The 21,368-nt window shown below is 43.0% G+C and overlaps 2 protein-coding genes across 3 annotated transcripts; both read right to left on the reverse strand.

The window, feature by feature from the left end:
* Positions 1-382: 382 nt before the first annotated feature.
* On the reverse strand, positions 383-7,678 carry MRPS36 (mitochondrial ribosomal protein S36). Of its 2 annotated transcripts, none has more exons than XM_030968720.1 (4): positions 7,305-7,544; positions 6,479-6,542; positions 1,960-2,159; positions 383-743 (listed from the first exon to the last, which is right to left on the reverse strand). In XM_030968720.1, the coding sequence occupies exons 1-4, from the start codon at positions 7,536-7,538 to the stop codon at positions 726-728; spliced, it is 516 nt and encodes a 171-aa protein (XP_030824580.1). In that variant the 5' UTR covers positions 7,539-7,544; the 3' UTR covers positions 383-725. The 2 variants fall into 2 exon arrangements, with proteins under 2 accessions (XP_030824580.1, XP_030824581.1); XM_030968721.1 differs by lacking the exon at positions 7,305-7,544 and adding an exon at positions 7,556-7,678 and having other exon boundaries at positions 468-743.
* Positions 7,679-7,721: 43 nt separating this feature from the next.
* Positions 7,722-14,855, reverse strand: CENPH (centromere protein H). The gene is made up of 9 exons (XM_030968718.1): positions 14,517-14,855; positions 14,374-14,429; positions 13,112-13,160; positions 12,660-12,734; positions 11,926-11,982; positions 10,976-11,039; positions 10,642-10,693; positions 9,312-9,472; positions 7,722-8,577 (listed from the first exon to the last, which is right to left on the reverse strand). The coding sequence occupies exons 1-9, from the start codon at positions 14,819-14,821 to the stop codon at positions 8,485-8,487; spliced, it is 912 nt and encodes a 303-aa protein (XP_030824578.1). The 5' UTR covers positions 14,822-14,855; the 3' UTR covers positions 7,722-8,484.
* Between the last annotated feature and the right edge of the window lie 6,513 nt (positions 14,856-21,368).

Genomic DNA, 21,368 nt, shown 5'->3' on the forward strand with positions numbered 1-21,368 from the left:
GAGGCCTCACCTGGAGTGCTGTGTTCTGGGCTCCTCAGGACAATAGAGGTATGGAGCTCCTGCAGTGGGTCCAGCAAAGGGCAAAAAATTTTATTTGGGGTCTGGAGCATCTCTCTTGTGAGGAAAGACAGGGAGAGCTGGGGCTGTTCAGCCTCGAGGAAATAGAACTGAGAGGAGACCTCATCAATGTTTATCAGCACTTGAAGGGAAATTGCCAAGATGGACCAGGCTCTTCCTTGTGGTGCCAAGCAGTAGAACAAGAGGCAATGGGCAGACACTGATGCCCAGGAAGTTCCGCCTGGACATGAGGAAGAACTTCTTTACAGGCTCTGGGATGACCCTGTTTGAGCAGGAAGGTCAGAAAAAATGACCCACTGTGGCTCCTTCCAACCTGATCTATTCCGTAACTTTGTGATCTCAACCAGTGGAAAAATAAAATGACCTTGTTAGATTCTTGACTTTTCAAATGGCTAATTAGAAAAATATTTTAATGGTGCAGACATCATATATATTCAATTGCTATTAGCCATCAACATAAAATCTTTCTCAGTCACAAACAAATCAGTATCTTGTGTGTTGTGTCAATCTTCTCACCCATCATATGGGATTTTATTAAAGCTATTAGTATAGAATAATTTTTAATATCAAGGCATTTTAATTTAACGCCTTTATTTGGAATATAATACCTCATTCTTCAACAGTGGCCAAGAAACTATCTTCTACTTTTATTCTGGACCTCCACGCTGTAAAAAAAAAGCATACAGTTAAATATATTCCACTAATAAAACTTAAAACTGAGATCAAATTCTCTTTTACACTGTTATAGACTAAGAGACATAGTTCTAGTTTTAATTTCTGATTTAAATATTGACCTATATAAGAACAGATAGCATGGATATCAGCATCCACCAGTCACAGCTACATTTTTTTCAAGGGAAAGTACAAAAAATTTGCTACCTACAATTACAGCTGCTTCCATGTCTCTGAAGAAACCTGACTCTTAACCTTTAAAAGGTCTGACAAACACAATGCTAACAGACACAAGTTTTAAAATAACTTTCACTGCCTACATTCCAAAGTGCAAAGGAAAAACAAAGCCAAGCAGAGTCATTACAATCTTCATGAGAAACCAGAAAGGCATTCAGTTCATTATTTTCCCAACAAAATTATTTTACAACTTACCTCACTGTTAAACAAACTTACGCAAAAAGTCAAAAAGTGTATTACTGTGGGAAATAACTGATTTCACTTCTACTATATAGATGCAGCCTACTTGCATACATGAAGATTTCTAGATTTCCTCTAACACAGTTATGCTATTTATGTCCTTACCATTTAACAAAACTTTGCAAGCATCTTTTAATTTCAAACTCACCATCACCTCACAAATTCCTCAAATTTTGTGCATTCTCCCTTTTCAACCATCAGTTTTTACAACTGAGAATTGTTGCAGAATAGAAGCAGGTTTTTCTTGCCTTTCATGTACAATGTCATATTTACAAGTATTGCAGAAAATATTTACATCAAGTTTAATAAAATGTTTCTGCTACTACAAATACAAGAGTTAATTTACTAATAAATAACTTATAAAACTAATTTGAGAAATATTTTTTACTTTGATCACCTGGTAATAGCCTTTTCTGGTCTAAGAACAGACTTCTGTGATCCTGCTCAGCAAAGTCAAATTACACATTAAACAGCTGTTATAAAACAGGTAGTGGTGGCAATTAATGCAGGCTATGACTATCACCAGCTTACCTGCACATCTGTTCTAAGTCCAAATCTCTCTACTCAGTGGTACCACAAGCTATTATGCAGTGAGATTTGGTACCTTCTGTATTAAGAATTGGTACATTGGGTACTGCCTATGAAAACCATGAAAGCCCAGGGCACACTCTTATAAAGAATTACTATGTAATACCATACCAAAAGATGCAGAAATTAAAGAAGAAAACTTACTTGAATATATTCAATCTCTTCATCTGACATTTGTTTTCTTCTGTATTTCTGAGGTAAACTTCTTGTTAATTCAGAAGTGTCTGGTGTGCCTTGTACTCTAACAGGTGAAATATTTTGAAAGGTCGGTGATGTGCCTCCTACAGATTCCTGTGCATTTGAAGCAAGGAGAGATGGCATACTTGCTTGTAGAGATTCCTGTACTGAAACCCAGATTTCAAAACCATTTACAGAAATATTACTAGACTGTAAAATTAGTAAGCAGCCAATAAAATCTACCATTGCCTGAAAATCTTATTCACTATAACAAACACCTAAAAGAATTAAATCACTCTACTTCTGACAACCTTCTTTTATTGTTGTTAAATGTATCAAGTGCAGACTCTAAAAATTCTGACAGGAGTTTGAATGGCAGAAACGCTGATGTGGAAACAAAAGATTTTTCAACATACACCCTAACAATGGCTTTTTCACTGGGAAGCTGTACTTGGAGAAAAAACATAAAGTTATGTAAATGTTTGTGTGTGGGCAATTATGTAGAAGATAACTGAGATTATGCTTTTCGTTTACTGCAACTGAAAAGACAGACAAGTGAAAAAGATCTAGAGGCTTACAGAAAGATAAGGCTTGCAGCCACAACAGGCCACAACATGCAATGCAGTGCTGTACCCATTTTTAATATTACAAAATGGCATCCTATCACATTTTGTTAATGATGTGCAGAATGACCACCAAGTATCAGGCATCAGCAATCAATGTTAATGAAATGTAAAGACCGAGGAGCGCATGAAGTTCTTCACAGGTGAGGATCAGGAGCTAAGCTTCGGGAATTCACATCAGAAAAGTTGCCTTGATTGTGCAGATAGAAGAGATGACAAAAGGGCAATGTCACAGTCAGTGTTCCAAACCTTAGGTCTGTCCCACCGTAGTTGATTTTACAATGGAAATATGCAATTGCCCCACTAGGCAGTACAGAGATCATAGCAATATGCTCATTTCAAGACTCAGTCCTATATATATGGGACAGGATCCATCCCAGGTGATGAGGGAGCTAGTAGTAGATGAGCTTGCAAAGCTGCTCTTGATCATTTACCAGTAGTCCTGGCTCACTGGTGATGTTCCAGAGGACTGGAAGCTGGCCAATGTGACACCCATTCATAAAAAGGGTAAATGAGGAAGGAGGATCCTGGCAATTATAGGCTGGTCAGCCTGACCTCTGTACCAGGTAAGGTTATGGAACAGTTTATACTGAGTGCCAGCACACAGCACTTACAGGATGGCCAGGATATCAGACCCAGCCAGCACAGGTTTAGGAGGGGAAGGTCATATTTGACCAACCTGAACTCCTTTTATGACCAGGTGACTGCCTGGTGGATGCAGGAAAGGCTGTGGATGTTGTGTACCTGGACTTCAGCAAGGCATTTGGCACTGTCTCCCACAGCACACTCCTGGAAAAGCTGGGAGCCCAGGGCTTGGACAGGAGCACTCTGTGCTGGGTTAGGAACTGGCTGGATGGTTGGGCCCAGAGGGTGGTGGTGAATGGTGCTGATCCAGCTGGGGGCTGCTCAGCAGTGGTGTCCCTCAGGGGTCTGTGCTGGGCCAGTTCTGTTCAATATCTTTATTAATGACATGGATGAGAGGATTGAGCCTTTCACTAGTTTAGAATTTACAGACGACACTGAGCGGGGATCGTGTGTTGATTTATTGGAAGGTGGGAGGGCTCTGCAGGAAGATCTGGAATGACTGAATGGATGGGCAGAGTCCAACAGGATGAAGTTTAACAAGTCCAAATGCTGAGTCCTGCATTTTGGCCACAGTAACCCTTGTAACGTTACAGGCTGGGGATGGTGTGGCTGGACAGTGCCCAGGCAGAAACGGACCTGGGGGTGCTGGTGGCAGCCGGCTGAACACGAGCCAGCAGTGTGCCCAGGTGGCCATACAGGCCAGTGGCATCCTGGCCTGTGTCAGGAATAGTGAGGCCAGCAGGAGCAGGGAGGTCACCCTTCCCTGGTGAGGCAGCACCTTGAGTGCTGTGTCCAGTTCTGGCCCCTCAGTTTGGGAAGGACCTTGAGACACCTGAGCGCGTCCAGAGGAGGCAACGAGGCTGGTGAGGGGCTTGCAACACAAACCCTGTGAGGAACGACTGAGGGATTTGGGGGTGTTTAGTCTGGAGAAAAGGAGACTCAGGGGTGACCTTATCACTCTCTACAACTCCCTGAAAGGTGGCTGTAGTCAGGTGGGGGTTGGTCTCTTTGTCCAGGCAAAATCTGACAGAATCAGAGAACACAGTCTTAAGCTGCACCAAGGGAAATACAGGTTGGATATCAGGAAAAAGTTTTTCATGTAAGGAGTGATAAACTACTGGATTGGTCTGCCCGGGGAGGTGCTGGAGTCACCATCCCTGGATGTGTTTAAGAAAAGATTGGATGTGGCACTCGGTGCCATGGTTTAGCTGAGGTGTCAGGGCATGGGTTGGACTCGATGATCTTGAAGGTCTCTTCCAACCTTCTAGTCATTCTGTGATATGTAAGGGTATAACACCTGACAAAGCTGAATGCTTTCACAGAAGTCCTTCCCAATGCTCCAGAAAATTGAGCACAAAAGTGCAACATCTAACAGCTGGACAGAAGCTCTATATAACTATAAAATAAGCAGCATGAAAACAGCATGTACAAAAGCATATGAGCAGCTGCAACAGCACAGTTTTGCCTGCCTTTGCCCTTCCTGGCTCCAGCAAGACCAATGACCACAAAGGAGAGGGAGCCAGTTTTAGCCTTAATGAGTCTGATGCAGTTGCAGGATTGGGACAATCAAACCTGCAGCACTGTGACGAAACTGCCATTGAGAGGCATATTAAGAAGCTGTCAGTCATAAGACTGGGTCTCAAAGTCCCAAGGTTGTTCAAAATTAATGGAAGATCCCAAACAGAGCAAGGCAGAAGTGAGCCCATTAGAAGCAGTGTATTTATTGTGAACAGGGGGCAAAGTATTTTTGTTTCAAGACATAATACACCCATACATACAAAAAAAAAAAAAAAAAAAGGGGGGGGAAAAAAAGCAAGAAAAAAAGGAAAAAAAGCAGTTTCTCCAAGTTTGTTTTTTGTTTCACCGACCACCAAAGTCTAGAGATGTGTCAAGGATTTTCCTCTACTGTATGTTTCAGTCTGAAGTGTAGTTGGAGTAGACTCATTAGTGAATTAAAAACATGAAAACTGCAATAATCAGAAATTTTACTGTTGCTGCTTTAGTTCTATTTCGGTCTCTACTACATCTCTCCCTTCTCAGTTTGAGACCATAATGTTGCAGCATTAATAGGCCCACTGGAATTTGGCTGGCCTTTCACATCCCTAGTTGGGCTCTGAGGAGCCATTTAGTGATGTAGGAGCAACAATCTGGTATAATTAAATGCCGATTTTGCTACAGCATTCAAGCAAGACAAAATAGGTTGCAGTTTACTAACAAGATGACAGATCCTGACGAAGGTAGAAAAGTCTAACATACTTAAAAGATACAGTCACAAGAATCTTCTGACACAGAGATAAACAAGAGGTCAGAAACACATTTTCAAGCTTTTGAGAAAGTAGTTCACTGGCATGAGAGGTGGTGCATTTGGCTGAACTGTTCAAAATGTACAGAATTTTTACAGAAGGTTATTGATGAAAATAGTTCCTGAAGAGTTCACAGCCAAGTCAGAAGAGGCATTTATTTATATGTACTGTGGAGGCTTTCAAATATTAAACTAAACTTAAAGCTAAACTGTGGTCTTGATAATCCTGTGACAAATAACTAGGCATAGTATAATATCAAAAGAAGCGAGAATAATGTAACAGAGCTTTTAAAAACAACTTCTACTTTTCTTTCAGATGCTTTTTGACCCAAAAGGACTTCTAAATCAACATATTGCTAATATAAGTCTGTTGTTTAAATATAATAGTATTGGGAATACCATAAATGTCAACACAGGTATAAAAGTTAATGTCAAAGATTGCAATGAAATATTTTTTTCCCCTTAGCATTCGTTAGTAACACAAGAAAATACTTCTTAAAATGTACAGAGGGCTGGATCTCCTAGCTATAATCATGTTTTGAAAAAACATCAGAAAATACATCACACACTTCAACTAAGAAAAGATGAGGAAAATGCAACATCATTTATGCAAATATCACTGCATAACTAAAGCTGCTTGAAACTGACTTGGGCACAGTAACTTCAGTAAATACTAATATTTGGGAAAATGTCACTTTATATAAAGCAGAACACAAACACTGGAAATCCTTGTGAATCTTTCTTGACAAAAAAAATATAGATTTGCATGCATTACGTGTCTACACACAGCTGCACAGAAAAGAAGTGGAGAAAGTTCAAGAGTTGCCTTCAAACTAAACCAAGCATGTTTCAAAAACCTCACTCCAACTCAGTTCAGCTGTATAGCTGAAAGAGACAAATTGGGTCCCCATTCTTAAATAAAACAGTCAATGTAAAGAAATATGGCACAAGCTGTATCCATACCCAAAATACTTACTTTTAGGTCTGGGACCACTTTTTCTGTCTGGGAACTTTATTAATGGAGTATGTGGCTTGACTACCTAGAAGGAGACCAGGTAGTGGGAGAAACAGACACAGGTTACCTTGAATAATAAAATGTATCAAACAACCACTCTAAACAGCTGCTCTCCGCACCACTACTCTGATACATTTACTGCTTCTTGAAGTCCTAAATTTACCCCAGGAAGAAGTCTACTTTAAAAAGTAGTCCTGCACCCTGAGGTCCAGAGCAGGTACAAGCTTTGTCTCCCTTTCCTCATCAGTCTGTGTGTGTGCAGAAACAGCCACTGCCATTGCATAAATGCAATCACAATGCAATCTGCTCTGGTGAGAACCCATCCAGAGTGCTGTGTCCAGCTCTGGGGTCCCAAAAGCAAAATAAACGCCATGGACTGGAGTTAGTCCGGAACAGGGCCATTAAGATCTTCAGAGGGCTGAAGCACCTCTCCTGTGAGGACAGGCTGAGAGCTGGGATTGTTCAGCCTGAAGAATGCTCTGAGGAGATTTTACAACCCAAAGGGCAGGTTCGGATTAGACAGATTAGGAAGATTAGGAAGAAATTCATTATTTTGAGGGTGGTGAAGCACTGGCACAAGTTGCCCAGAGCATCTGTGGCTGTCCCATCCCTGGAAGTGCCTAAGACCAGGTTGGACGGGGCTTTGAGCAACCTGGTCTAGTAAAGGTGTCCCTGCCCACGGCGGGGGGGTGCTGCAACTAGGTGACCTTTAAGGTCCCTTCCGATCCAAACCATGCCGTGGTTCCACAGTGCTTTAGCACTGCTCTGCCTGTAAAAGCAATTTCACCTTGCAGAGGCCCATCTGAGGGAGGAGCTGCCAGCCAGCTCCGTACCCGCTGCTATCACAGCGCCCGGCACCTGCGACATCGTGTGCGCGCGGCTGCACAGCTCTCCCCAAGGACATCGGCCGCTCCGGCGGTGTCTCCTCAAGCCGCAGCCGCCTCGACCTGCTGCTCGGAGGCGGCAGCAGAAGCGAGCCCCGCCGCCCGAACCAGGGCTCTGGCTGTCTCAGACACGCCATCCCGGGGCCGCCCTTACCTGCACCGCCCTAGTAGCGGCCGCCATCTTGCTGCCCATGGTGAGGAGCCGGAGGGACAGCTTGGGGCCCCGCCCACAGCCACCAACGCCGGCCGTGGGCGGGACCCGACTGTGGGCGGGGCCTGGCCTGCGAAATCAGCCGCTTTACCGCGAGTTAAAAAAAATTCCAAACCAAGCAAAACATTTTCAGGAAAATCAGCGGTTTATTTTTATTATTAAATCAAAGTATCCACTTACAAAAAATAGCTGGTGATCACTCACCAAGTTAAAAGTGAAGCTACACACGAAGATAACAAGGGACACTACACATTCCCAAACTGTGCTATGCCCCAAGAGTCGATTTCCTTCAAACATCAAAGAATGCCAAGTAAAAAAAGCGCAAATGCTAGTGAAGACATGCAATTAAAACACTGCTTAGCTGCACAGTCGACAGTATGAAGTCACCTCTGTAGACAAGAGTCAGTGCTAAAAAGCGCATAAAATTCCTGGTATTTAAAATAATACATACTGCCTTAAAAACAAAAATAATTCCAATTCCAGACTTGCTAATAAATTTTCCTGACTGAGCTTTTGACTGGGACTGAGCAGAGTTGTGCACCCTGCTTAAGCTCTATGGCCTGCTGGTCCCCAGGAAAGGGGTACAGCAAATCCTCAGTTTAAGTCCACTTCTACATGAAATCTTGAAACTTTTCTTGTGTTCTTGCTGCCTCTCAGAGGAAAGTAAGCGCTTGAGACAGGAGAGCTTGAGAAATGAGTCTTCAGGTAGTTTTCTTTTCATCAGCTCGACTGCCTGCATTGACACATTCTATTTCTCTGGAGAGAACAACATCTTCTAAAAAGGTCAGATTTTAAAATTTGAGATACATATAATTTATCAAGTTTAGTTAAAATGCACACAAATGTATAAAATAAACACCACATCTCCTGACTCACTGAAAATGCAAATTTTTTTCAAGCTGTAGAACAACTGCCTTTAAAGATTCATCTTCTGCCCAGTTAACTCTGCTTCCAATTATGATGCCCTATAAATGAGAAAGATTTACAGGTTAAAACAAGCCCTTGTAAAGGACAATTCCTAGTAAAACATCTCAAAGAAAGTCTGCTTTATAATTTAATTTGAAAGCCCTTGAAATTCACAAGTGTTTGAAGTAGGCAGGATGGAGGGAAAAAGGAGAAAGGGAAGTATTGCTTTAGATCCTATTGTTGATACATAGGCAAAAAAACTCCAAATCCATGCTCTTTTATTTCCTAGAGGGCCGTGCATACTAGCTCTATGTTAAACACAGAAACTTAGAGAATGTTTTTAACTATGTGAAATAAAGTTTGCCTCAACAAAAATAACACAGTTAGCATTCTCACCCTGCCATTCTGGATTGAAAAGGGGAATTTAAATTTAACCAAGGACCATTTGCTCTACTTAGGGCTGAGAAAATTTCAGGAATACAAAGCCAAGAGATAGTTGGCTCTATCGAGTCTAAATTAAATGCCAGTACAATATTAAATTTCTTGTTCTGAATTTGAGATGTAAGACTGTCTCTAAACTCTGCAAAAAAATAATACAAAGATGCTTGTGACAATTTCATTCTCTTAGCCTTTAAAGCGGGAGAAGTCTTCCTTCTATACATAGCTCTTCCACTGTTAAACTTAAAGGTTTTAACAACACAAAATTGTTTTCTAAGTTATATTTGCCATACACTATATTATCTTGAGTGTAATCAAAAATTGTAAACTTCTTCTAAAAGCCACACAACATTACCTGGAACACATTTTGAATTATTGTAGTCATCTGTCTTTCTTTTTCTAATTTATCAAGCATCTTCTCTGTTTCAGTTACATTCACATCTGTTTGTTTCTCCTTTTGCCTTTTCCTCATGGTATGAATTTCCTGTAGTTTCTCTCCTCCATATTTTTTCAGTGCTGTTACATTATTAGGAAAATTAAGCATTAAGTAATTAGGGGTACAGTAGAACTGAAGATACTCTTTTCCTCACAGCCACCTAAAGCACTTCCAGTTCATAACCCTTATCTCACACTCCACTCCTTCCCTCCTATATTCCTCAATATATTTCTTTTATGAAAGAAGCAACACATGCTATGGCTACTTGGTTATCAAACGACATCAATTGGTTCCCTGGCCAACTGCAAAACAGAAAGTACATTGTATGCTGCCTGCATTTCCCTCACACAGGGAATAATTTGCATCTCTGTCCTATACCCTATTTTTGAGTGCCACAAATTTTATAGGTCTTTTTTATACCTTTTAAAGACCCTTACTCCTTTTTCAGATTTCACTGAAACCAAATTCCAAAGTCATACAAGGAGCATATGAACATGACCTGCGAATATTACTATTTTTATAGGAAACCAGGTTAAAAGCTAGACTGATTAAGTGTTTAGGGGCAGTTCATGTGTTGAAAGAATGCTGGCAGAGCATTCCTTCCTTTATCTGCAGAGATATCAGTATGTTCATTTTTCCCATGTGAACAGTTATTTCACTGTGTTTGTTCATTACTGTCTACATATACACAACTCCCTACACGTGAATCAAACAATAGCTGTTAGAATTGGTGGCAAACCTGGTCACAAAAGAAAGAACATTCAAAGAACACATTCACCATATGAACTTCTGCATATTGATGTCACATCTAAATTTGACCCACTCTAACAAGACTACTGAAAACCAATATATATATATATGTACTTCTAAGCAAATTCCCTCTCTATTCTGCAAATACCTCATAAATGTGCCGTAGGACAAAAAATTATCTTTTAGGTGCTGTAGGCCTGATTAAAATGACTAAACAATGTGTAACTTTCTGAGGAGCTTACCTGAAATAATAAAATGCTGCCACATTGTTTTTGAGTATTGTCTTGCATCTCTCATTCTAATAGGTCAGTCTCACAAGTAGGGAACACACCAGCTCATCTCTACAGTACTTTCTACTCTTTTAACAAGTTTTACAACTGTGTTGAGTTTTGCTGCTTCCCATGTAAATTAATATTGCTACAAGAATAACTTTAAAATATGAACTATATGAACTCTACATTAAAATACAAACCAAAGTTAATACAGGTAACACACTTACAGAGTCTTTTCCTTTTAATGTCAATCAGCTGCTGTTCCTTCTGATGTACTTGCTGAAAGGAAAAAAAAGGTATTTTCCAGACTCTTGTCTTCAAAAATACTGAAAGATGCTAATTCAGTCCCCCAAAACAGCTAAGGGTAACTCTAAACCAGACTTACTTACATGATTACTTGAAGTAATCCTTAATTTTGACAGCAATAGGAACTGCACCCATGTTACCACATATTTAGCTTTGAATGACTTGTGCAGTCATGGTGCTTTCAAAGTGCGCTGCTGCCCGTGCTGAGGTTGGTTTACCTGCACAACCGTAACAGAAGCTACAACTGCCACTCACCTGCTGAATGTCAATGATTGTCTGGCTGAGCAATACTATGCGTTTCATTGTTTCCAGGATCAGACTAAGGAAGGAAGGAAACAGTTGCATACCTTAAGAGCACTAATATAAGTCAATATCATAAATGTTTAAATCAACTTTATTTAGTTTAAATAAAGAATTTCTCATTTCCCCTAATAGCAAATTAGTAATACATGTCACTTCTTTTTGCACTTACACTTACAATATCACTTCTTTTTACAGTTAATATACTCAGTGTCACTGTAGAGGCCAAAGAGTTCCATTACTTCCCTCTCGATTTCTCTAAGATTTCATTTAAGTCTGCCCAACATTTTACATCACAGAGTTTGGATGGCATCAAGAAAGCCTAGCCATCACAAAATGGCTGTGAATTAAAGCTCCTAAATCAAGGAGATGCAACCTCTTAGCTGTATTTCTGACAGAAATTAAATTTCTCATATTACAATTCATATGCATCCACCTGTTAATAATGGGCAGGCAACGAAAAGCTACTTTAAAAATGTTTAAGCTTTCAGTTCTATTTCAAAGACATTTTGCTCCTACATAGTTAGTTAATAAAGGCAGCAAGCAGAGGCAAGGCCCTGTTACAAGCCTGTAATGTACTCGGCTATCATAAAAGCAGGTAATTTAGGAACTAAAGACAAAAAGCTCTCTTGGCTACAAGCAGTTCTCACTAGTGAATTAAGAGTTATGATCTCTGTAATCAAAGATGGGTAAATTCAGAGCCCAACTGCAACTCTACCATGGGTGTATGACGTCTGATCATGCTGATTCTAGCCAGAAGGTAGACAGTATATATCATTCTGTCAAATCTAGAAAAAGGAAGCTTGCTTTCACAAGAGGTAAAATGAAATAATCTAGAAATGTGTCACAATAAACTGTGCAAAGTCCATTGCTTTCTAGCTGTTTGACTCCCAAGAACACCTTACCGTGAGTCCTCATCATCTTGTTTCAATTTGTTTCTCAGGGTATCCATAATTTGGGTCCTGCATATTGCAAGAAATAGCATATGACTGATGAGAACTCATAAGAAACTGAGAAAAGCAGGAAACAGAGAGAAGCAGATTTAAATAAGTAATATAAGAACATAATTTCCAGGATTCCACTTTTGTCCACTTTCACATTGGAATTATATAAACAAAATACTCAGTACCTTTTAAATACCACACTTAAATAATGGGCCTTAACTCTCAGGACAGGAAAGATACATCAATGATTATTTGTGAGAATGACAACTCCTTTTTCTCTTGACCAACATATTTGAACACCATTAATCCCAGAGTCTGCAGAAAGGAAGCTGGGCAAAAGCATGAATTCAAATAAACAGCCATGAAACACATGCCTAACATTATTAACTTCCATCTTCTCATAGGCATTTGGAAAATACTGCCAAGAAATATGCTTACTGATCTGTACAGTCACTCTTTCCCAACTGTAAAAGAACTTATGGGTGTACACATTTCAACCTGTAAGTTTTTTGTTTTGGTGGGCTTTTTTTTTCTTTGTTTTCTACAGCATATCCATCTGCATTCCTATTGTTCAGTGGTACTTAAAATCTCCTCAATCTCCCATATAACTTTAAAATCCTGTACCTATGTATATATGCATCTACGTATGCACACACACAGCGAAAAGCTCCAAATAAGGGCGAAGAAAATTCTACCTTTGCAGGGCCAACATCCTGTTCTGGAAAGAGGCTTTTGCATCCTCTAGCTCTCCTTCCAATTCTTGTATGGCACTGAAAGACAAAAAGCAATTAGACAGACAAACTGAGTGTGAAGATAACAGAGTTTAAAAGCAGTGTCACATTTTAACTTGCTTTCTACATATCTAATGTGAGAATTTTTCATGTGAGCCACAAATCATTAGGGCCAGGAGTAATTTAGCATGTGGAACTATATTAGTGAATTCTAGCCATCATGTAAAGGACTGCAAATTTAAAACCCACATCAGATACAGAAGTACATTGGGAGGATGAATACAACATATCTTCCCCACAATTCCTCTTAGTTTCCATTATTTTCACCAATCTTTTCTGAAGTACTGATTGTAAATCCAGCAATTCACTAAGAAGGAATAACTAGAAGAGAATTTTGAAGTTATCCAGTGACATACCTCTGGGTAAAGTGTTCTTCAATTTCACGAGCAAGAAAATTTTTCTGACCTGCAAAAGACAATGTTGCTAAAACAAGCACAACAGAGACTTTTAAATACAATCTGTAGAGCACAAAAGATTAGCATTTTTTTGTGGGAAGAAGTTATTTCTTACTTCTACCTTAAAGCTTCATTATCTTTTACTGTTAATGAGGCTAGGCTATCAACCAGCTGTATCAGAGAAATAATTAATTTAGCATTTTTTAGATGAGTTAGAGCTGGTTCTTGCCATTGCTCTATGTATGCCACTGGACAGTTCAGTGGAAGAGCATGTACCCAACTGAACCCTGGGCTGTATCAGAAATGTGGCCAGCTGGTCAAGAGAGGTGATTCTGCCCCTCTACTCAGCTCTTGGCAGCCTGGTGTGCTGCATCCAGGCCTGGGATTCCCAACATAAGAGGGACATGGATCTCTTAGAGAAGGTTCAGAGGAGGGCAATGATTAGAGGGCTGGAGCACCTGTCCTATGAGGAAAAGGTTGAGAGAGTGGTTGTTCAGCTTGGAGAAGGAGCACGGTGGCCTTGCTGAGTCTTTCCAGTCCCTGGATGGAGCTTACAAGAGAGCTGGAGAAGAACTTTTTACTAAGCTATGTAGTTCGTATTTGAAAGATGGTAGGTTTAGATTAGTTATACTGTGGGGTGATGAGGCACTGGTAGAGAGATTGCCCAGAGAAGCTGTGGATGCCTCATCCCTGGGAGTGTTCAATATCAGGTTGTCAGGTTGAATGGGGCTCTGAGCAAGATGATTTAGTGGAAGTGGCTGTGCATGGTGGGGGGTTAGGAACCAGATGTGTTTAATGTCCCTTCCAACTCAAATAATCTTGTGACTCTATAGGTAATGGAAACACCTTATATCAGTATTGCAGCCAAACACTTTGACAAACTTTTGGCAAGACTTCAGTGACCAGATTTCTGAAAACCATCACTACGTTTTAGAGGAGCCTAAAATTCAAACCCAGAAGAGGAAGGAGAGGGTAGTGGACAGCAGCTATATGGCATCTTCGCAAACATTCAAATATATCTCAAAAGCTGCCTAGAAAATGTGTTAAAATGTACAGCCAGGAAAAAAAACCCATCATTATCGTAAAGAGCACTTTTAATAAGTAATTAAAGAAAAGATTAACAAACTATGTAGATATAAATTTATATATAAACATATAAATATAAATGCCACATCCCATTCTTTGTTAGTGCAACATCCCACTGCGAGGAGGGATATACTTACCGGTAAGAACAGCCGTTTTGTACTCCATGAGCCGCTCCTTCATTCGGTCCCTCAGGCTGCGGCGGGAGTAAAGAGACAACGGTCAGAGGCTGCGCATCCCTTCATCCCACCCCCGGGCTGCTCCCCGTCCCGCCGGCACTAACCTGACGAGAGTGAGAACATTCACGCCGCCGTAGCCTCTGTTGCTGCCCTGGGACCACGCCGGGGCCGGGGCTGGAGCTGGGGTTGGGGCCGGGATTGAGGCCGAGGCCGGGGCTGGAGCTGGAGCTGGGGTTGGGGCCGGGGCCGGGGCCGGAGCCGGGGTTGGGGCCGGGGCCGGGGCCGGGGCCAGAGTTGGGGCCGGGGCCGGGGCCGGGGCCGGGGCCGGGGCCGGGGCCGGGGCCGGGGCCAGAGTTGGGGCCGGGGCCAGAGTTGGGGCCGGGGCCGAGTCCCCGCTCAGCGCCGCCATGACAGCACCTTCAAAACGCGCGGCTCCCGGCGGCCCGCGCGTGCGCCTGCGCAGAGCAGCGGCGGGGTGGTGCTGCCTTCTGTGGCCTGGTCCCGTACGAGGAAGGGAAAAAAGAAAATAACATTGGCAGAGCACAAGGTAAAGCGCAATAGTTCTTCCCTCTGACCTAGTTCTCACGTAGAGATAGAAGTAATAGGTGCAAGCTACTAACGGAAGTAAGAAATTGACTGCAAAAAATAAACACTAAGTGAAGAGAGTTGCTGCATAGAACCAGACTTAACTGGGTTTAAGAGGAAGTGCAGCTGTCAACCCAGCACAGTGAACCTGTTCGCCATTATACTATGACCTCAGGTGTCATATTCACACATTTTTGAACATGCCTAGGGATGCTGACTCCTGCACAACTCTGGGCACCTTGTTCCAATGTCTGACTACCTTGGACAGCCTCTGTAATTGTCTAAGGGAGGGTACATTACGGCTCCACTAGCCAGTCCCCGAGAGTCCTCAACAATTTCTCCTTCCTCTTTGAGCTCTGCCACGAGGCAGAGCAGATCACCACCTCACACAGCTGATTTCTCTGCTGCCCCCAAGTCCAATCTGGCAGACACTCCTCCACCAAATAGCAGAGCTCATGGCAGTGCTGCTATCCATGCACCACGCCGCGTGACCACGGCGGGAGCCACGGCACCTGAGCTGGCCCGAGCTCAGCCAAGCTCTCAGCACTGCTCACAGGCTCCAGGGAGATGAGTCAGCTGCAGGAGGAAGGTAACTGTGCTGCCCTCCCCACCGGAAAAACCCAACCAAACAAAAATTATAACAGCTTTAATAAGTTTAATACAAATAAGGTACTTTGTATATATAGTGAGCAGCATTCTGCTTAAATTCATATAAAAGTTAAAAATTTTAACCAGATCCCATATAATGGGGGACTACAACTGTTCAATGGTGCTTATCTTGGTGTTGGCGGTGCTGGTGATGCCTTAAAGGCCTAGAAATGAAATAAGACTTTTGAGCCAGTGTTAGTGTGGGAGATAATATAAAGGCTGGTCTTTATTGGAGGCCTCCAGGGGAAGATATGGAAAAATGCTGCTCCCCCCACATGGGGTGAATACAGTTTTATAAGTTTAGCAAATTAACATAACTGAACATAACAAGAATTCTCAATTACATGCACAAGTGATGAAGTAATTCCCACCTGTTCAACCATCTCTGAAACCTCTCCCACTCCCTGCTATCTAAGGATAGTAGCTAAACTTTGCTTTTGAAAATGTGTCTCAAAGAGCTGCTTTCAATCTTGGCTCCCAGGAAGAACCAAGATAGGATAGGGGCCTTGAACCCCCGGGGTTTGGAGCCTCTGGAATGTGTTTTATCTTTCTGCCTATCAGGGTAGGGAAAAGGTGAGGGGAAGTACGGGGGCTAGCTAGCAACTATGTACAACAATAATCTACAGAGCTATGAATATATGTGAAGAAAGTATAACACCAAAAATCATTCTGGCATCAGTGGCATATTTCTTCGTAACTGCCTGCAGAGAAATAAGGTTGATTATGTTTACCCTGTTCACTATTTCAGCTCACTTAATGCTTGGTGATCAAGCCAGGCCCATCCTAGTACACAAACCCCATTCATGGATGGTCCATGCCACCGAAGCAAGATAAAGATCTTCAGCTCAGAAGTGAGCAGATCTTATTTAAGTCTGTCTGCAGTGACTCAACTGAACCAGCCTCTATGTGCCATGTATCAATACATAACCACACATATTCCCCCCACACCCCTGCACCCTAAGATTCTTACCTTTGGCTTGGCAGCACACTTATCCACATTGATTACATTCTTTGACATATGACGTATAACTGAGAGAATATCACTCTCAGTGTAATGTGTAGCATTGCAGAAGTGGTAACTGAAAGGAAGGGAATCCATTAGGATAAGCCTGTTAGAATAATCCAAGTACACTGGGTTCTTCATCTTCAGTTTTGCTTGGACAATTATGGTGTCTTGTCTCACAGTGGGAGGTTTTAAAAGCTACTGCCCTACTGCTGTCCCCTTTTAGTGGTCCACAGGGAGACAAGAACATGGTGAAATACCATGAGAAATGGAGGAAGCGTCACCTTGTAAGAGTGGTCTTTTCAGGTGCTGCACAGGCACACTGAGTCACAAAGTAGGAGGTGGTCTGACAAGCACAACTTACAAACATGCATCTATCAAAGAGTTTCAGAGACAAACAGAAGGCAGCAGCTGGAATAATGGATGGAGGGATGTGAACCATGTCATAATTCACAATGCACAGCTCCATCAGTTGCTAGGCCAGAATGTTCAGTTTACCTGCAGTAAGTCAGAGTAGAATATTGGCTATCTCCAGGGCACAAGCATCCTGTCAAGCCTTGGTTTCATTAAACAAGAAGAAATACTTCCTTAGAGAACTCTTTCAGAGTACAGGGTTGACATTCAAGTGCCTTAATCACAGAACACTTCTGTGTTATATTAGGCTGCTCATAGTTTAGGACTGCCCCTTTCAATGGCAGTCTAGCAGTTACCTGCAATATCAGTGTCATGTTTCACTGTGGGAAACTGCAAGGAGTTCTTTTAAAATTAAATGGTCAGGGTCAAACGAGACAAACATTGCATCTGAGAACCGTTTATTCCTATGAAGAACAAAATGAAAGAGAGTTACTCTGCTAAAAAGGGGTAGACAAGACAGAGCAAGAGGAAGAAAAATGGGAAAGGAATGGGGGGTGGAGAAGAGAGAATGTGAGTGAGAAAGATGCCACTGGAGGTCAGGGAGTGTGTCCACGAGGTGGGGAGTGTGCACACTGCTTCACAGGCGACTGGGCACGAGGTGAGGGGGCACTCAGGCCCAGAAGCCTGGACAGGGTCGCAGTGAGGATCACAGCAGTGGGCTGGCTCAGAGGCCAGCAGGGTTGGATGCAGGTGGCTTAGGCAGGGACACAGGGAGACAGAACAGACACAAAGGTGAGCAAGAGCCAGCGAGGAAATGAGAGCCAAAAGGCAGGCTGGGGCCAGGGCAAAGAATCAGGGGATGGCCAACAGGGCTGACATCAAGAATGACAACAAGGCTGGTGGGAGTCTGTTACAGATCACCCAACCAGGACAAAGAGGTAGGTAACTTATTCTACAAGCAGCTGGAGGATGTTTCAGGATCAGCAGCCCTTGTTCTTGTAGGTGACTTTAACCTGCCAGACATCTGCTGGGAACTCAACATAGCAGAGAACAGGCAGTCTAGGAGGTTCTTAGATTGCATGGAGGACAACTTCTTGTCACGGCTGGTGAGTGAGCCCACCAGGGGAGGGAGAATGCTAGATCTGCTGTTTGCAAACAGAGAGGGGCAGGTGGGAGATGTGGTGGTCGGTGTCCATCTGGGGCACAGTAATCATGAAATTATAGAGTTTTCAATACTTGGTGAAACAAGGAGGGACATCAATAAAACTTCCATGCTGGAGTTCCGGAGGGCAGACTTTGGCATATTCAAAGAGTACCTTGGAAGCAGCCCTTAAAAGCAAAGGAGTCCAGGAAGCATGGATGTGCTTCAGAACGGAAATCTTGAAGGCACAGGAGCAGGCTGTCCCTATGTGCCAAAAGATGAGCCGATGAGGAAAACTACTGGCCTGGATGGGCAAGGAGCTTTTGAAGGAGCTTTTCTTTTTTTGAAATAAAAAAAAAAAAAAGAGGGTGTATCACTCTTGGAAGGAGGGTCAGGTATCTCAGGAAATGGTTAAAGGAGTTGCTAGGTCATGTAGGAAAAAAAAATTATAGAGGCAAAAGCCCAGTTAGAACTCAATCTGGCCACTTCTGTAAAGGACAATAAAAATTACTTTTATAAATACATTAATGGCAAAAGGAGAGCAAGGACAACCTCCATTCTCTGTTAGATGAGGGTGTGAATTTAGTAACTAAAGATGAGGAAAAGGCAGAGGTGCTTAGCACCTTCTTTGCCTCAGTTTTCAACTGAAAGACAGGTTGTCCTCAGGACAACTGAGCTGGTAGATGATGTCAGGGAGCAGAACAACCCCTGTGTAATCCAGAAGGAAGCAGACCTGCTGAGCCACTTAGATGCTCACAAATCCATGGGACCAGATGGGATCCATCCCAGGTGATGAGGGAGCTAGTAGATGAGCTTGCGAAGGCACTCTCCATCATTTGCCAACAATCCTGGTTCACTGGTGAGGTTCCAGAGGACTGGAAGCTGGCCAGTGTGGTGCCCCTTCACAAAAAGGGTGGGAAGGAGGATCCAGGTAACTCCAGGCCAGTCAGCCTGACCTCGCTGCCTGGCAAGATTATGGAACAGATCATCTGGAGTGCTGTTCACAGCGCTTACGGGATGGCCAGGGTATCAGACCCAGCCAGCACAGGTTTAGGAGGGGCAGGTTGTGCTTGACCAACTTGGTCTCCTTCTATGACCAAGTGACCTGCCTGGTGGATGCAGGAAAGGCTGTGGATGTTGTGTACCTGGACTTCAGCAAGGCATTTGGCACTGTCTCCCACAGCACACTCCTGGAAAAGCTGGGAGCCCAGGGCTTGGACAGGAGCACTCTGTGCTGGGTTAGGAACAGGCTGGATGGTTGGGCCCAGAGGGTGGTGTTGAATGGTGCTGCATCCAGCTGGGGGCTGCTCAGCAGTGGTGTCCCTCAGGGGTCTGTGCTGGGCCAGTTCTGTTCAATATCTTTATTAATGACATGGATGAGGGGATTGAGTCCACCAGCAGTAAATCTGCAGGTGACACAAGCTGAGAGCATATGTCAATCTGTTGGAAGGTAGGAGGGCTCTGCAAAGGGACCTGGACCAATGGGCCAAGTCCAACAACATGAAGTTTAACAAGACCAGGTGCTGAGTCTTATATTTTGGCTGCAGCAATTCCCTGCAGTGCTACAGGCTGGGGACAGAGTGGCTGGACAGTGCCCAGGCAGAAAGGGACCTGGGGGTACTGGTTAACAGCCAACTGAACATCTGCACCTTGAATATTGTATCCAGTTCTGGGCCCCTCAATTTAGGAAGGATTTTGGGACACTTGAACATGTCCAGAGAAGGGCAAGAAGGCTGATGATGAGCTTGGAACACAAGCCCTATAAGGAACAGCTGAGGGAGCTGGGGTTGTTTAGCCTGGGAAATGGAAGCTTAGGGGAAACCTTATCACTCTCTAGAACTACCCAGTTGCAGTCAGGTGGGAGTCAGTCTGTTCTCCAGGCAAGCACTGACAGAAGTTGAGGACACAGCCTTAAGTTGTCCCAGGGAAAGTTTAGATTAGATGTCAGAAAAAAATTCTTCACTGGAAGAGTGACTGGGCACTGGAATTGGCTGCCCAGGGAGGTAGTGGAGTCATCGTCCCTGGGCATGTTTAAAAAAAGACTGGATGTGGCACTCAGTGCCATGGTTTAGTTGATGAGGAGGTGCTAGGTTGGGTCATAGTTGATCTCAAAGGTCTTTTCCAACCTAGTTCACTCAGTTAAAAAAAAAAAAAAAAGGGGCAACAACTGGCTAGGGCCAGGGCAAGAAACAGACCTCAGCAGGCTGGAGCCAAAGCACAAGTATAAGATTCAAAAAGCTCCTCTAATCACCAAGCCTCAAATGAAAAACCAGAGTCTCAAAAAAGCCCCAAGCCCAAAACTCACACTTAAAGAGCAAGTTTCAAAAGGCCCCCGGCAATTGTGACACAATTACTTTTTATGCCCCTGGCTTCTCCCAGAGCCCGTCTGCTGGCAGGAGACCACTGGCCCAGTCCAACCTTTCACCATCTGATTGGAGAAGTCCCTCTGGGGAGTTCAGTGTCTCCTACTACCTGTCCCTTGTGAAGTGTTGCCAGGTGAATTCCTTCCAGAGACTAGAGGCTTCGTCTAGTTGCCTCCTATATGTTGCCCATGTGCACCCCTCCTCCACATGCCTCCAACAGCCATTGTTGAGGGAAATCAAAACTAAATTGGCTCCTCACAATCAGGCATGCATTTTAACACTGAATTTTGGTAAGTTAGACTCAAGTCACAGGAACAGATTAATAAAACTCATTTCTATGTGGAAGACATGTTTCAGCCAGGCTCAATTGCAGTACTCAAAAATTTTCAGCCATTTCAACAAGTTGCCACAGTTAAGTATTGCCTTTTCCAGATTCAATTTACAGTTACACCTGTTGTTAACACTTATGCGGTCTTTGAAGTTCTTAGGCAGTACTGAGACGGCAACCCAGAGGGAAGTCCAGGGCTTTCAGGATCTTCATCTCCATGTGGTGGAGATGGACCTTTGAGCAAGTGTGGTCAGCTGCATAGCTAAAGTCTCCAATATATAGGTGAAGAATCTCCTCATATTTGGTGGCAGTGTACATAGCTATGACACCAACCAGCAGCACCTTCAACTTGGAAACAGCATTGTCCTGTAGAAAGAAGCAGTAGAGATTTATCTAAATTACTTGGTTCAGAACACAGGCTTTCCACTTAGTCAGTGTAAGGTTTGTTATGTGGCAGGATGTTCATATCCACTTGCACAGAATAACTACACATCCTCTGTTACCTCGGTTGGCACCTGCAGGGCTGTTAGAAGG

This window comes from Camarhynchus parvulus, chromosome Z (assembly GCF_901933205.1).
Source record: "Camarhynchus parvulus chromosome Z, STF_HiC, whole genome shotgun sequence".
In the NCBI taxonomy this organism is placed as follows: Eukaryota; Metazoa; Chordata; class Aves; order Passeriformes; family Thraupidae; genus Camarhynchus; species Camarhynchus parvulus.